A 15687-nucleotide genomic window follows, 5' to 3' on the forward strand; every position below is an offset into this window, starting at 1 on the left:
TGCTGTTGAAGAAAAAAATCCAGAATACATAATAATGTTGTTTTAGTTAAATAAAACAATTTAAATGTCTATCAGATGTTCTCCTCCTATACAGCACGGCAAGAAAATCTTCCAAATATTAATGATTAACCTGTTGAACTGGAGATAGTTCACCTCCCAATGACTTCATAAATATCTGTTTCAATTACCTTTGGTAAATGAAATAACCAAACAATCATTCATTTTCTGATATAGCTGTAAAACTAATCTGAAAAGCTTTTTAAAATAAATCACTTTATAAATGTATAGTGTGTACCTTCTAAAAATGAAACCTACATCTCTCTCTGAGTTGTGAAGAATACGTATTAAGGTTATAACAACCAACAAGAATGCACTTTTATGTAGAAATCCATGATTAAATCAAGTCTTCCTGACTAGTGATTTAAATCATGATTTAAATCAATTTGATTTAAATCAAATCCACCCTGCATCTGAAAACCAATGACTGAATATGGTTCAGCTATTAGTGCATTAATCTATTGCTCATACCCAGTGTTGACACTGCAGTAATAATGAAAGTGGAGAGGGATCTATGGCCATGATAGGATTGTTAATGGGTCACGGCCTTCAAGAAAGAAGGTTAATACAGAACACAAAGAATCCCAGCGGGAATGGGGGAGATGGAAAGAGGTGGCATATATTTCTTACATATGGAAAAAAACTAGCATTTCCTACACAACTTTTTGAACTGGTTCATAACTTGACAAGGAATCCAATCAGACAAAGAGCTACCTAGTCTGCTTCTGCAATTCAGTTTTAAAAGTATGGGTAAGTTAAATCAACCTAGACCTTAGCAGAAGTTTGCCTGTAAAGAAACCAGTTGCTATCTATAAGTGACTTTAATGTTGATTAAAAGATGCTAAACTGCAGCCCCATTGAGTTAAGACTTCTAGGCATCCACAGAAGGTACTCAGTGCAGGCAATAGTTGTACAAGTTTCCCCCACACTGATGCAATATGCTGAGCTCTGACTGGAAGGACAGACCTGAACAGATAATTCAGTCTCTAGTCTCATTTTCAAACCATGTCCTGTCCTGCAAGTTTTCTAGGCCCCAATGTCCATAGACTTCCATTGAGTAAGAACTACAGGTTAAGGCCTCCCCTTCAATTAGTAGAAAGATCTTGATTGGAACTTGAACTGCCTACATGCTGTTCAAAACCCAATCGTGCCTCTTTGTTCCCTAGCAGAAAAGACCTGCCTTGGGCTGAAATCTCTATTGCTCAAATATCCAGAGATTAATCCATGATTAAATGTCTAGAAAGAGACAGCTGGAATAGCATCATCAAGGCTATTCAGCTCATGCATGGAACAGAAATAGGCTACTGCTTTGCTACATAAGCCCCTCATTTTCAAGTTGGAATCCGGTTGTGACACAGAACTGGAGGAGAAATCTACCCATCCAGTAGACCCACTAACCAGATTACCTCCTGTAAGTGGTGGAAGTAAATTCTATGACTCAGCCCTGGTCCACACTACAAGTTTATGTCAAATTTAACAGCGTTAGATCGATTTAACCCTGCACCCGTCCACACTACTAAGCCGTTATTCTCTACTTAAAGGGCTGTTAAAATCGATTTCTGTACTCCTCCCCCGATGAGGGTTTTAACGCTGAAATCGACCTTGCCAGGTCAAATTTGGTGTAGTGTGGATGCAATTCGATGGGATTGGCCTCTGGGAGCTATCCCAGAGTGCTCCATTGTGACCGTTATGGACAGCGCTCTCAACTCAGACGCACTGGCCAGGTAGACAGGAAAAGGCCCGTGAACTTTTGACTCTCATTTCCTGTTTGGCTAGCGTGGCGATCTGCAGGTGAGTGCAGATCTGATCAGCAGAGGTGACCATGATGGAGTCCCAGAATTGCAAAAGAGCCCTCGCATCGACCGAACAGGAGGTACGGAATCTGATCGCTGTATGGGGAGACAAATCCGTGCTATCAGAACTCCATTCAAAAAGACGAAATGCCCAAACATTTGAAAAAATCTAAAAGGGCATGAAGGACAGAGGCTATAATAGGGACCCGCAGCAGTGCCGCGTGAAACTTAAGGCGCTCAGGCAAGCCTACCAAAAAACCAGAGAGGCAAAAGGCTGCTCCGGGTCAGAGCCCCAGACATGCCGCTTCTATGATGAGCTGCATGCCATTCTAGGTGGTGCAGCCGCCACTACCCCACCCCTGTGCTTTGACTCCGTCCATGGAGTAGTACGCAACAGGGATGGGTTTTGGGTACGAGGAAGATGATGAGGGGGTTGAAGATAGCTCACAGCAAGGAAGCGGAGAAACCATTTTCCTCAACAGCCAGGAACTGTTTCTCACCCTGGACCTGGAGTCAGTACCCCCCGAACCCACCCAAGGCTGCCTCCCGGATCTGCCAGGCGGAGAACAGATCTCTGCTGAGTGTACCTTTGTAAATATTATACATGGTTTAAAAGCAAGTGTGTTTAATGATTAATTTGCCCTGGCATTCGCGGACAGTACAGCTACTGGGAAAGTCCGCTAACGTGTCTGGGGATGGAGTGGAAATCCTCCAGGGACATCTCCACAAAGCTCTCCTGAATGTACTCCCAAAGCCTTTGCAAAAGGTTTCTGGGGAGGACAGCCTTATTCCGTCCTCCATGGTAGGACACTTTACCACACCACGCCCGTAGCACGTAGTCTGGAATCATTGCATAACAAAGCATGGCAGCGTATGGTCCCAGTGTTTGTTGTCATTCAAACAACATCTGTTCTTTATCTCTCTGTGTTATCCTCAGGAGAGTGATATCATTCCTGGTCACCTGGTTGAAATAGGGTGATTTTATTAAGGGGACATTCAGAGGTGCCCGTTCCTGCTGAGCTGTTTGCCTGTGGCTGAACAGAAATGTTCCCCACTGTTAGCCACACGGTGTGGGGAAGGGTGAAGTGATCATCCCAGAGAATTGGGGGGAAAAGGGGGTTAGTTGGGTTTGTGCTGCACGTTAACCCGAAAACCGCAGCCCCTCCTCCTTTTAAATGGCCAACCCATTTTAAATGGCCAACCCAATGGCTGCTTGGTATGGGAAATGAGGGCGCTGCTGTTTGAAACCATTCCCACATGTTATGAAGGTTAAAGAAGCCAAAAGACTATCTTACCATGGCTGCCTGCAAGCCAAATTCTGTTGCCTGGCCCTGCGTGAAAGATCTCTCACACCAAACCAGCATACCCTCAATAAGAGGCAAAATGCGACCTTGTACCAAAAGCACATGTGCTATGTAACGTTAACAGCAATGTTTACTGTGAAAGAATCTACCCATTGTTCTCTAAAATGTGTCTTTTTAACTACCACTCTCCCCTTTTTTCCTCTCCACCAACTGCAAATGTTTCAACGCTCACACTCTCTTCTTCTTCCCAGAGGCTAGCGAAGATTAGAAGACAAAAAACGCATTCGCGATGAAATGTTCTCTGAGTTCATGCAGTCCTCCCATACTGAAAGAGCCCAGCAGAATGCATGGAGGCAGACAATATCAGAGTCCAGGAAAGCACAATAGGAACACGAGGACAGGTGGTGGGCTGAAGATGATAGGTGGCGTTAGCTTTGTGACAGAAGGCAAGAGGCAATGCTGAGGCTACTGGAGAAACAAACTGATACGCTCCGGCGTATGATTGAGGTTCAGGAAAGTCAGCTTGAGCACAGACCGCCGCTACAGCCCCTGTGTAACCAACCGCCCTTCTCCCCAAGTTCTATAGCCTCCTCACCCAGACCGTCAAGAACACAGTGAGGGGGCCTTTGGGCACCCAACCACTCCATCCCAGAGGACTGCCTAAGCAACAGAAAGCTGGTATTCAATAAGTTTTAAAGTGCAGTATGGCCTTGTCCTTCCCTCCTCCCCCACCCCTCCTGGGCTATCTTGGCAGTTATCCCCCTATTTGTGTGATGAATTAATAAAGAATGCATGAGTGTGAAGCAACAATGACATTACTGCCTCTGCAAGCGGTGATTGAAAGGGGGAGGGGAGGGTGGTTAGCTTACAGGGAAGTAGAATGAATCAAGGGAGGAAGGAGTTCATCAAGGAGAAACAAACAGAACTTTCACACCTTAGCCTGGCCAGCCATGAAACTGGTTTTCAAAGCTTCTCTGATACGCACCGTGCCCTCCTGTACTTTGCTAACTGCCCTGGTGTCTGGCTGCGCGTAATCAGTGGCCAGGCGATTTGCTTCAACCTCCCACCCCGCCATAAACATCTCCCCCTTACTCCAACAGATATTGTGGAGTGCACAGTAAGCAGTTTTCAGAGTAGCAGTAATAACAATGGGAATATTGGTTTCGCTGAGGTTTATCCAAGTCAGTAAACTGCGCCAGTGCGCTTTTAAATGTCCAAATGCACATTCTACCACCATTTTGCACTTGCTCAGCCTATAGTTGAACAACTCCTGACTACTGTCCAGGCTGCCTCTGTACAGCTTCACGAGCCATGGCATTAAGGGGTAGGTTGGGTCCTATAGGCATTTCAACATCCCCAATGGTTATTTTCTGGTCTGGGAAGAATGTCCCTTGTTGCAGCTGTTCAAACAGACCAGAGTTCCTGAAGATGCGAGCATCATGTACTTTCCCGGCCATCCCACGTTGATGTCGGTGAAACGTCCCTTGTGATCCACCAGAAAAGTACCCCTTGCGGTTTATGTACTTGCTGGCTTGGTGCTCCGGTGCCAAGATAGACGGAACCCATATCCCTATTGCCCCACCACAGTTAGGGAATCCCATTGCAGCAAAGACATCCACTATGACCTGCACATTTCCCAGAGTCACTACCCTTGATATCAACAGCTCTTTGATTGCATTGGCTACTTGGATCACAGCAGCCCCCACAGTAGATTTGCCCACTCCAAATTGATTCCCGACTGACTGGTAGCTGTCTGGTGTTGCAAGCTTCCACAGGGCTATTGCCACTCACTTCTCAACTGTGAGGGCTGCTCTCATCTTGGTATTCTTGCACTTCAGGGCAGGGGAAAGCAAGTCAAAGTTCCATGAAAGTGCTCTTACACAGCAAAAGTTTCGCAGCCACTGGGAATCGTCCCAGACATGCAACACTATGTGGTCCCACCAGTCTGTGCTTGTTTCCTGGGCCCAGAATCAGCGTTCCATGGCATAAACCTGCTCCATTAACACCATGATGTCCACATTGCCAGGGCCCATACTTTGAGAGAAGTCTGTGTCCATGCCCTCATCACTCGTCACTGCGCTGCTGTCGCCTCCTCGCCTGGTTTTGCTTTTGCAGGTTCTGGTTCTGCATATACTGCAGGATAATGCGTGTGGTGTTTACAGTGCTCATAATTGCAGCAGTGATCTGAGCGGGCTCCATGCTTGCTGTGCTATGGCGTCTGCGCTGAAAAAAAGGCGCGAAACGATCGTCTGTTGTTGCTCTGACGGAGGGCGGGGCGACTGACGACATGGCTTACAGGGTTGTCACACAGAATGGCCCCCTCAAGGATTGAATTCAAAACCCTGGGTTTAGCAGGCCAATGCTCAAACCACTAAGCTATCCCTTCCCCCACTATTCATGGAGGGAGGGAGCGGGGGAGCAAATTAATACAAATAAATCTGGTCTCTATTATTTTGATCCACTCCATCTCTCATACACCTTAGGCTGGCAACAGACGGTGCAGTACGAGTGCTAGCCATCGTCGTCTCCTGGCTGCTCGCCGGAAGACAGTGCAGTACGACTGCTGGCCATCGTCGTCTCCCGGCTGCTTGCCAGAAGACGGTGCAGTACAACTGCTGGCCATTGTCGTCTCCCATTTATGACCTCACCGAGGCTGGCCAGGAGCACACGTCTGCCCAGGCGCCCCCGACCGACCTCACCGAGGTCGGCTAAAAGAGCACCCAGGAGACGACGACTACCAGTCGTAATGCACCATCTGCTGCCAAAAGGCAATGAGCTGCCGCTGTGTAGCAATGCAGTACCACGTCTGGCAGCACCCAGGAGACGTACGGTGACAGTGAGCTGAGCGGGCTCCATGCTTGACGTAGTATGTCGTCTGCATGGGTAATCCAGGAAAAAAGGCGAGAAACGATTTATTGCCTTTGCTTTCACCGGGGGCGGGGGGGAAAGAGGGCGGGCTGACGACATTTTCCCAGAACCACCCGTGACAATGTTTTTGCCCCATCAGGCATTGGCAGCTCAACCCAGAATTACAATGGGTGGCGGAGACTGCAGGAACTGTGGGATAGCTACCCACAGTGCAATGCTCCAAAAGTCGACGCTAGCCTTGGTACTGTGGACACACTCCACCGACTTAATGGTCTTAAGTGGGGACACACAATCGACTGTATAAAATCGATTTCTAAAAAATCGACTTCTATAAATTCGACCTAATTTCATAGTATAGACATACCCAAAGAGTGTTTATGCAGAGAGGAATGGGGCAGGATGGTTTCAACTGGTAGAGAAAGATGCAAGAAGAAAAAACTCAGAAGATGCATGACAATATCTAGAGAGATTCTTAGTTTTGTCAATCCAACACCCACAAAGGTAACTCTCCATAGATTAGATCAGGAAATGCTGGCTTTAATTTATCAGAGATAATACCAGGATTCCTAAACTTGCGTCCCATTTAAATTTAAGTGGAATGCTAAGATTCCCTTACAGGGGGCTTTGGAGGGATAAAAAAAATACAGGCAGAACTGCAGCACTGCCTCTTGGATTCCAGAGAGGATCCTAAGAACAGTCAGAGCAGTAGGAGATTTTGCACAGAATTCTCTCCTTTGACTTGATCCCAATGATGCAGGTAAAAAGAAAAGACTACTGTTTGCTGTTTCCCTACAGCAAACTTCTTCAGAAGAATATGCTGATCACACAGCTATTTTATTTCCCTGTCAACCTTCAAGTTATTTTCAAGGACGGAAAAGTCTCTTAGGACTTTAGCTCAGCTGAGTCATTGCCAAAGAAAATTTTAAAAAGAAAGCCTCTGCTAGTGAGTAAGACAGAACTACTTGTAATAATTATTAGTCTAAGAGTCCTTTGTATATTACTGGCTTCTTTCCATAAAGGGAATAATTTATACCATTGCTAAACAATCTTCATAAAACCTGTTTAGTATAGAAAAAGCAGAAAACAGCTGGATTTCTGTTTTTGCTAAAGCTGCAGGAGCCTATTTCATGTACACTCTTCAACTGAATAAGTTTACAAATTGGATCTTTATTGTACAGTATGATCTGAGGAGCCCACCAGACCTAATCCTGGTATTGACAGACTCCCTAGGTAGATTGGGCACACCACCCACACCAGCTTTTTAAAAGCTTCAGGTGCACTTAATTTCTATGTGCAGTGAATGGAGTGTATTAGCTGTATGTGCAAGTTAGATACACATTTGCACACTTCAAAACTTTCAGAAAGTAGGCTCTGAACTTTTCTGATTCCACATCTGTGAAAATGGAAAGAAATGTTAATGTTTGTAAAGTGTTTTGAAGATTCTTGACGTCCTGATTTTGATTATGGGCTCTTCCTTCCCTTCCCATCTCAGTACTATTTTCCTGGTTTTTCACCTTCACAGTTCATAATCCACCTTGATCCAACTGTAACATGCTTCCTCTCTAATTAATTAATTAATTAGACATTCAGCTCTAGACCAGCTCCCCAGTCATCACCTTAAGCACTCTCTTAACCGTATCTTCACTAAGCATTGCTGTCCACTCTTGGCCCCATTTCTCCCTATTTTGCGCAGGTATCGTGTGTGCCACTATTTCAGTTGTACAGCTATCTGAACAAGTTAGTGACTAAACATTTATGCACTCAAAGCTACTTCATGAATACAAGAAATCTGGCCACTTCAATCAACAGAAGAACTGAAATTCTTTGGCTGCTTGCAAGAAGCATTTTTTCTTCAGAAGCTTTGCCGTGGTTTTGTCAAAAGGTTCTGAGTAATTTTCTGCTCAGTATTTGGATGCCATGATTAATCTGACTAGAGAATCTACTCCCAATTCTCAGTATATACACTTGGTATAGGGTAGGATGCCTTCAACTGCACAGCATAAAAAGATAAACATCCACTACAGGAGAAGTCTTGCAAGAAGTCTTTTGCAAAACAGTGAAAGAACTCACTGTACAAAGACGACCACATCTACGTTGAGAGCCCTCAAATTGGCTGGGAGCAACTAGAAGTATTCCTCCAAAATGGTCTGGCTGATGTTTTTACCCCAAAACGAAAAATAAAAGGAAGCTATGGGTTCCAAACTAGCTCAGTATCATAAGAGATGCAGGTGGAGGTAGAAACAGTGAGGATTTACACAGCTCTACAAGAAAGTAGTGAGTGTCCTTGCCTCCCTTACGATGGACAGCCAACTAAGTACTGCAAAAGGACATTTCTCTTTACTGCTGACCTGATCTTCATAAAAAGACCAGATAGTTTGGACTTACTCCCAAGGAGAAAGTCCAAGATTTACAGAGGCACAGACTATACTCTCAAAACCAGAAACAACAACAGTGGAGATGGGACAGCCCAAGAAGCAAATGCACTGTATGCCTAACCAACATGCCCTGCAAACACTAGGTTCTCATGGGCAGGAACTGCCTTTCTTCCCTCCATAAAAAAGGAAGGACTGTCTTGTCAGCGGAATTCCTCTCAGCTGCTGCCTGTACACAGAAGTAGCATAGTTCTCCTTCAGTGCAAAATAAGAGAAGCTGGGCATGCAGTTCATATTCTGCCCTTTGTTCTAATGTCTGAACTAGATTGCTTGATGCTTCCTGTGGGAGAAGGGCATGCACCTCTGAAGCTCCTTCAGTAGCTTGAAGACCTCTCAGGAATCAAGAGATAGTTTTAGCTGTTACCTGAATTGAGAGTGAAATCTCTCTGCTTCTCTCTTCCTGGCCTTGAGAACAGAGGGTTTGGAACCATGTAGTTGGTCAATCTCCTCCAAGCAACAGTTTGGAGCTTCCTAAAGAGACGGACACACTGACCACACTTAAAAGTAGGCAACATCTACCAGCTGCACACTACTACTAAAGCCCATGAAGGGACTGTCTGATATAAAATGCAAGACTAAGAATTCTAAATACACTTAAAAAAAACAAACCCAATTCAGGTAACACAGATGGAAGTTGAAATTTATATATTCAAGCTTTGTTTAAATTTCTGTAATTAAAGAATACCTGAAACAGGTCCTAAATGGTTGAGGTTCAGTTAAGTGTCTCTGTCACCTCTTTCCTGATTAAGTGTTGTGAAACACCTCAGTTTGGTGTAGTACATGTTTGGGGGGAGGGATAGCTCAGTGGTTTGAGCATTGCCCTGCTAAACTCAGGGCTGTGAGTTCAATCCTTGAGGGGGCCATTTGGGGATTTAGTTGGGGATTGGTCCTGCTTTGAGCAGCAGGGGGTTGGACTAGATGACCTCTTCTAACCCTGATATTCTATGATTCTTATTTTACAAGACACAGAGGATAGGCGACTTGGCTCTGGCAGACCTGCTAGACTTTAACCAAGTTAGACAATTTCCCTGACTCCTACTCCCATGTTTTAACCACTGTCAGACCACAATTTGTCTATTTGTATTATAGAGGGGCAACTGATCAAAAGGAAAGCTGTATTCATTCCAGCCATTTGCTATGCTTCTTTAACAAAATTTTGCAATCACAATTCACTGCAGCTGTTGGGGGAAGGAAGAGACGCAAGAACCCACATCATGTGTTCTCCGTATTACAGGCATTGTACATGAACTGAGCACCATCTCCCTTGAGGCACATAATACTGGGCATGTGAAAACACTCAGGCACTCTTTACCCAGATTCCCAAAAGTCAATTGCATGCCACTAAAAGGACAGAATCCAGACATTTTTCAAGTTTTTCATTGTAATAAATCCTCTATAGCTGCCTACCTGATTATGCATAAATAAGGTGGTCTGGATGAAGGTATAAGTAATTCAGGGAGCACTGTGTTCCTCATTTTTGGGCACCCCTCAGATTAAGCTGGAAGGAAACCGAGCTCTTGGAAGATGTGGCAGGCAAGGCTATGTCTACCCTAGCAAACTCATGTCATTGTCATTTGATGAGTTTAAGGTATGACACCATAGTTTTGGAGTTGCACCATCCCCAAAAGAGACCTCTTTTCAGCTGAGATTTTCCTCTGCTTCCTCCATCACTGCTCACAAAGAATATGGAGCACTGCACAGCGTGATCTCTCCTTTTAACCTGTTTTGCTGCAGCCTGACAACTTATCAGTAACTTGGGCACTGCACACAAAATGGAAAGCTTCTTACGAGACATGGATAAACTCTGGCTTACTCAGATATTGTTTAGGAATCAACTATAAAGACAGAGAACTAAAGAATTAGAATAGTTTAAATGTTAAAAACTTGGGTTTTTATGGAATCAGAAAAATGGCTGGTTGATTATGTGTTTCTGGCAGTGCTCAGTGTACTAAGTGCAGTAGGCACAGTACCTGCCACAACAGGCTTGCAAACTTAAAAAAATAAAAATACTGCTGTGGCAATGAAATCATGGACACAGACAAACATAATTCTAAAGTGGCAACATTTGAACGTATAAGTGATAACCCAAACAGTTAGCACTATTCACTGGGATCTACATGATATTCCCCTATGCCATCATTCCAGTTTAAGAAAGGTGCCACAGCTATGATTTTAAAATTCTCTAAGCATCTATTCTAATTGAAAAGTCTTGTTCTCATATTACCCTAGCCTAGGATGCTCTCACCTCTGTTCAGCCAGAGTCAGGGCCAGCTCCAGGCACCAGCTTAACAAGCAGGTGCTTGGGGCGGCCAAGGGAGAGGGGCGGCACCTGCGGTAATTCGGGGGCGGCAGGTCCCTCACTCCCTCTAGGAGCGAAGGACCTGCTGCCGAACTGCCGCCGCCAATCGCAGCTCCCCCCCGATCGCGGCTTTTTTTTTTTTTTTTTGCGCTTGGGGCGGCAGAAATGCTGGAGCCGGCCCTGGCAAGAGTTCAGTATAAAATAAGGGTAGGGTGAAAAAGTTGCCTTCTGTGCATGACATTTGCAACTGTCAAGATATTTTTACATAATACAACCATTAAATTAAGATTCTACTTACCAGTTTGATCGCTACATATTCATTGGTATAGAGATTTTTGCCTGTGAAAAAGAGAAAGACTTTCAGTATCACATGTATGACAGACAATATTCCTAGACTAAGTGCAAAAACCAATTTAGACAATTCAATGAACAGACCCAACATAGGTATAATTATTAATAATCCACAATAAGTATAATAGCTCACTAAGCTAGACTAGAAACAGCTTGCACTAATTCATGGCAGACAAAAATTGATTTAAAAAAATTAAATCTGTTTTTTACTTAAAACGGATTTATTTAAATTAATGGCTTTTTAGAAAATAAACGAATATAAATTAAAATAGAAGATTATGACCACCTATGTTAAGGCCTAAACGTACGATCATCTATTACAAATATTAACCAGTACACATCTGCTGCCATTTTAAATAGTCAAACCACTGAATTGGTAGAAGTCACTGGCTAAGCATATCAAACCAGAGTTTGTTGAAGTGCTAAACCAGCTTTTGAAAGTAGTAGCCTCTTCTGCAAGTGCAAAAACAATATTTTCTTGATTTCAGTTTATTCAACTAGTTTAGTTCAATAACTACTTCATTCAAAGTTAAGAAACCAATGGGAGTTGAAAAGGCAGAAAAGCTTGTCTAGAATCAAGTAGGTGTGAGAGGATGAGATATACTAATTCTAAAATCTCGAAGGACATGGTAACCCAAAACAAGTTCAATTCAGTAACTACAGATAATACTTCCATTGTTTAATACATTTGGATAACCTTTCAAAGCGTCCTGGATACATAAGAAAAGAAAGTTAGTTTTTTTTTATTAAATACAAATATTTTAAAAGACTGTTTTTGTGCATTTAATTGAATTGGAATTTCCATCCAAACAGAGCTTGACACAAATTACAAGTAAAAAATTAATTTAATAATTAAGAAATGTGTCAGTCAGTTTTTTAAAATAATAAAACATAACAATTAGGAATCAGAATAAATGTCAGTTAAGCTAACTACCATATATACTCGTTCATTAGCCCGTTCGTTTATAAGCCGAGCCCCCAAGATGGATAGGTAAAAATAGCAAAAACTGTATGATCCTTTCATAAGCCGATCCTATATTTCAGGGGTTGGGAAACTTTGGCTCCTGGCCAGTCAGGGTAAGCTGCTAGCGGGACTGGACATTTTGTTTACCTGGAGCGTTGGCAGGCACGGAGCCTCCCAGCTCCCAGTGGCCGCAGTTTGCCTTCCCAGCCAATGGGAGTTGAGGGAAGTGGCGCCACTTCCCGCTGCGCCCATTGGCTGGGAACGGCAAACCGCGGCCACTGGGAGCTGGGGTACTCCGTGCCTGCAGACGCTCCAAGTAAACAAAACGTCCCAACCGACCAGCAGCTTACCCTTATGGGCCTGGAGCCAAAGTTTTCCAACCCCTGCTACATTTTAAAAGTCGGCCTCACAAGAAACACTCAAAAGTTTTGCTAGAATTATTTTAATGTAATCTAACAAAAAACTTGTTATAATAACTGAACAAATATGTATTCATCTTCAAAATTACAGTCAATGTTTTAAATATCCATTTACTGATTTTAAAGTCTAATATTGTTCTAAGGTACTTATTTAAAAAAAGTCTTAAAATCCTTCTCAGTCCGAATCACTCTCTGATTCACCAAACAGTTCATTAAACTCTGCTTCAGTCACAGCTGCACCTGCATTGTCATTGTAGATTTCAGCAGGGTCATCTTCAGACTCAGATTCCTTCTCATCATTAGCCTCTGTTGTGTCATCATCAAATATGGCATCATCTTCTGACCCTTTGAGCGCATTGCTGATACAGCATTTCTGAAATGATTTTTATTTTCCGAGGGAATGGACACCCACGCTCCTTGACCCACTGGGCGACCAGATTGATTTCAGGCTTCATAAGATTCCCACCTTTTGTCAAGTTCGCGATGCCTGAGCACATCCATTCAGACCACATTTTGCGTAGCCTGTCTTTAAAGGGTTTGTTCAGGCAGATATCAAGAGGTTGTAGAAATGAAGTTAAGCCTCCAGGTATTACAGCCAAAGTAGTTTTCATTTTTTTGGTCACATTTTTCACCTCATCAGTCTTGAGCGCCCTGAATAAGTCCGAAACGAGCATAGCAGGTTTCTTGAAAAGTGCTCCTGGTATCTTATTCCACACTTTTTCCAGCCATTCAACAGTTCCACTTTGATCCATCCATCCCTTTTTGTGTGCACGTACGATGACACCAGCAGGAAATTTCATGTTTCTAGGCAAGGAGGGAGCTTTGATCCATTTGCCAAACACGATAAAACCACCGTAAAATGGATATTTTCATGGCCAGTGGTTTTAATTAAAACTTTTTCACCATCACTGGTTTCCGTTCTGTTGCTCGGGAGACCAAATGTCATCGGTGTTTTGTCCATATTTCCTATTTGTGACTGCTCAAATGCATGTTCCTTTCGATATTTTATAATAAACCTTTGGAAAGATTCAATTTTTTTCTTCCAGATCTCTCGGCAGCTTTTGCGCTATCTTTGTTCGCTGACGAAGACAGAGACCATGATGGTTCCTGAAGCGAGTACACCAACCCACCGATGCAACAAACACTGACGGCGTTACTGACTTGTATTTATCGTCCTTTGACATTTGCAGAGCATACAGACGAATTCCAGTTCTAGTGACAATGTACCCATTTTGTCAACATTCAACAACCCGATTATTGAGATCTTTCTCCAGCTCAGGAAATGAAGTGCACCTCGTTGGACATTTTTTCTTGCTTCTTGACGTATCTTTTTGTGTTTTATTTTTTCACCATTCTCTTACTTGCTTCTCATTGATACAGAATTCACAAGTAGTGCGCAATTATTGTTTGCTTCTGCATATTCAACAATAATTGAATGCTGTGTGATAAGCAGACCGTTTTCTTTTGATTTCACCATTCATTTTAAATACTAGTATGAAAATAATCATCATCATCATCATGTTACAGATTTTGTAGGACTTTATATAGGAACGTCACCTGCTTTATCACTGTCAAATTATTATTGTTCTTTGTTTATTTCAAAGCAGCCCTGTAGATTGGCATGTCTGTGGCGATAACAGGCTATTTAAATTTTATTAGAGATTCCATCGATTCTGTGCGTTATATTTTCATATTGGCTCGAGACTTACAAGGTCCATTGGTAGAAACGCATGAAGAGATCAAATTACACAGTAGTGGACTGACACTAGTGCTATAGTACTATCGTTCATTGTATTTTTCTGATTGACTTTAAGGTGTAGCATTTTGTGAAATGCATGGGTCAAATGTCATGCAGATCTGCAAAAACAACAGGAGTACTTGTGGCACCTTAGAGACCAAGGTGCCACAAGTACTCCTGCTCTTTTTGCGGATACAGACTAACATGGCTGCTACTCTGAAACCTATGCAGATCTGCAGCACTGCTCTTTTAGCATTCATTTCAAGCCAATCTAGTCCACTAAACAAAGCATTTGCAACTTTAAAAGGCTGCAGTATTGACCTCAATAAATGGGTCAGCAAACTTTGGCTCCCAGCCCATCAGGATAAACTGTTTTGTTTACCTGGAGTGTCCACAGGCATGGAGCCCCTCAGCTCCCAGTGGCCATGGTTAGCTGTTCCCAGCCAATGGGAGCTGCGGGAAGTGGCATAGGCCAAGGGACATGCTGGCCACCACTTCCTGAAGCTCCCATGGGCTGGGAACCGTGAACTGCGGCCACTGGGAGCTGAGGGACTCCATGCCTGCGGATGCTCCAGGTAAATAAAACGACACTGTATTATATATTCAATTCAATAATTCCATAGAGCTTAAAATCATCAAATTTTGGTGTAGATCCGTTGATAAGCCGACCCGTGCTCTTTGATGCTTCACTTTTTTACCAAAAATATTCAGCTTATGAATGAGTATATACAGTAATTGCCTAAACACATTTGTACAGACAGTGTTCTCCTAATTAGCAAAGAGCAGCACAAAATTTAGTGTAAAGGCTCTATTTTGGCTACATTTATTCTGCACCACAGTGCAGATTATGGTGATACAAATAGCAAAGAGTTGCACTTTAACTGTCCCGTGTGGACGCTGCTGATACAAACTAAAAGGCACCGACTCCGTGTTAACATAGAGAATAATGTTAACATGAACTTGGCACCTTTTAGTTAGTGCCAGCAGTGTCCACACAGGGTAGTTTGAGTGCAACTTTTTGGCATGCTCTGCAATTCACAACCCCGTAGTCTGCACTGTCCCGAGTGCGCACAAGCCTTAAATTGAAAATCAATATGTTTTAATAGTTACCAATCACTGAAAATCAACCTCTCTTTAGAAGGATAACTAGAAAACAAATACTAAGCACAATTCAAGTCAATTATTTAAATAGATTTAAATCAGCAAGCTGATTCTGTGGGTATCATATCAGAATGAGAGGTTACGCAAACTGAGACTAGGACCCAAGTATCTAAAGACATACCTAGTTTAGAGTTTCTGGTCCTGTTTTAACTGTTTAATTGCCAATTAAATGAGCTAAATCAACACATTGATAAATGCTAGTTAAGACATTCCACAAACATGTTCTAGAACAAAAAAAAAGTTTGTTTAATCCTTGGGCTCAATTTAGAATCATAAACGTAGTGCTGGAAGGGGCCTTGAG

The 15687-nt window shown here is 43.0% G+C and overlaps 1 protein-coding gene across 1 annotated transcript in view; it reads right to left on the bottom strand.

Annotated features, from left to right (window-relative positions):
* Window positions 1-15687, bottom strand: part of LOC117883894 (casein kinase I-like) — a 309830-nt gene that overhangs the window by 174201 nt on the left and 119942 nt on the right. Inside the window, exon 3 of the mRNA XM_034783736.1 lies at window positions 11052-11092. Within this exon, the coding sequence (XP_034639627.1) occupies window positions 11052-11092 (41 nt within the window). The remainder of the gene's footprint in view (window positions 1-11051; window positions 11093-15687) is intronic.

Source organism: Trachemys scripta, chromosome 10 (assembly GCF_013100865.1).
Source record: "Trachemys scripta elegans isolate TJP31775 chromosome 10, CAS_Tse_1.0, whole genome shotgun sequence".
Lineage (NCBI taxonomy): Eukaryota > Metazoa > Chordata > Testudines > Emydidae > Trachemys > Trachemys scripta.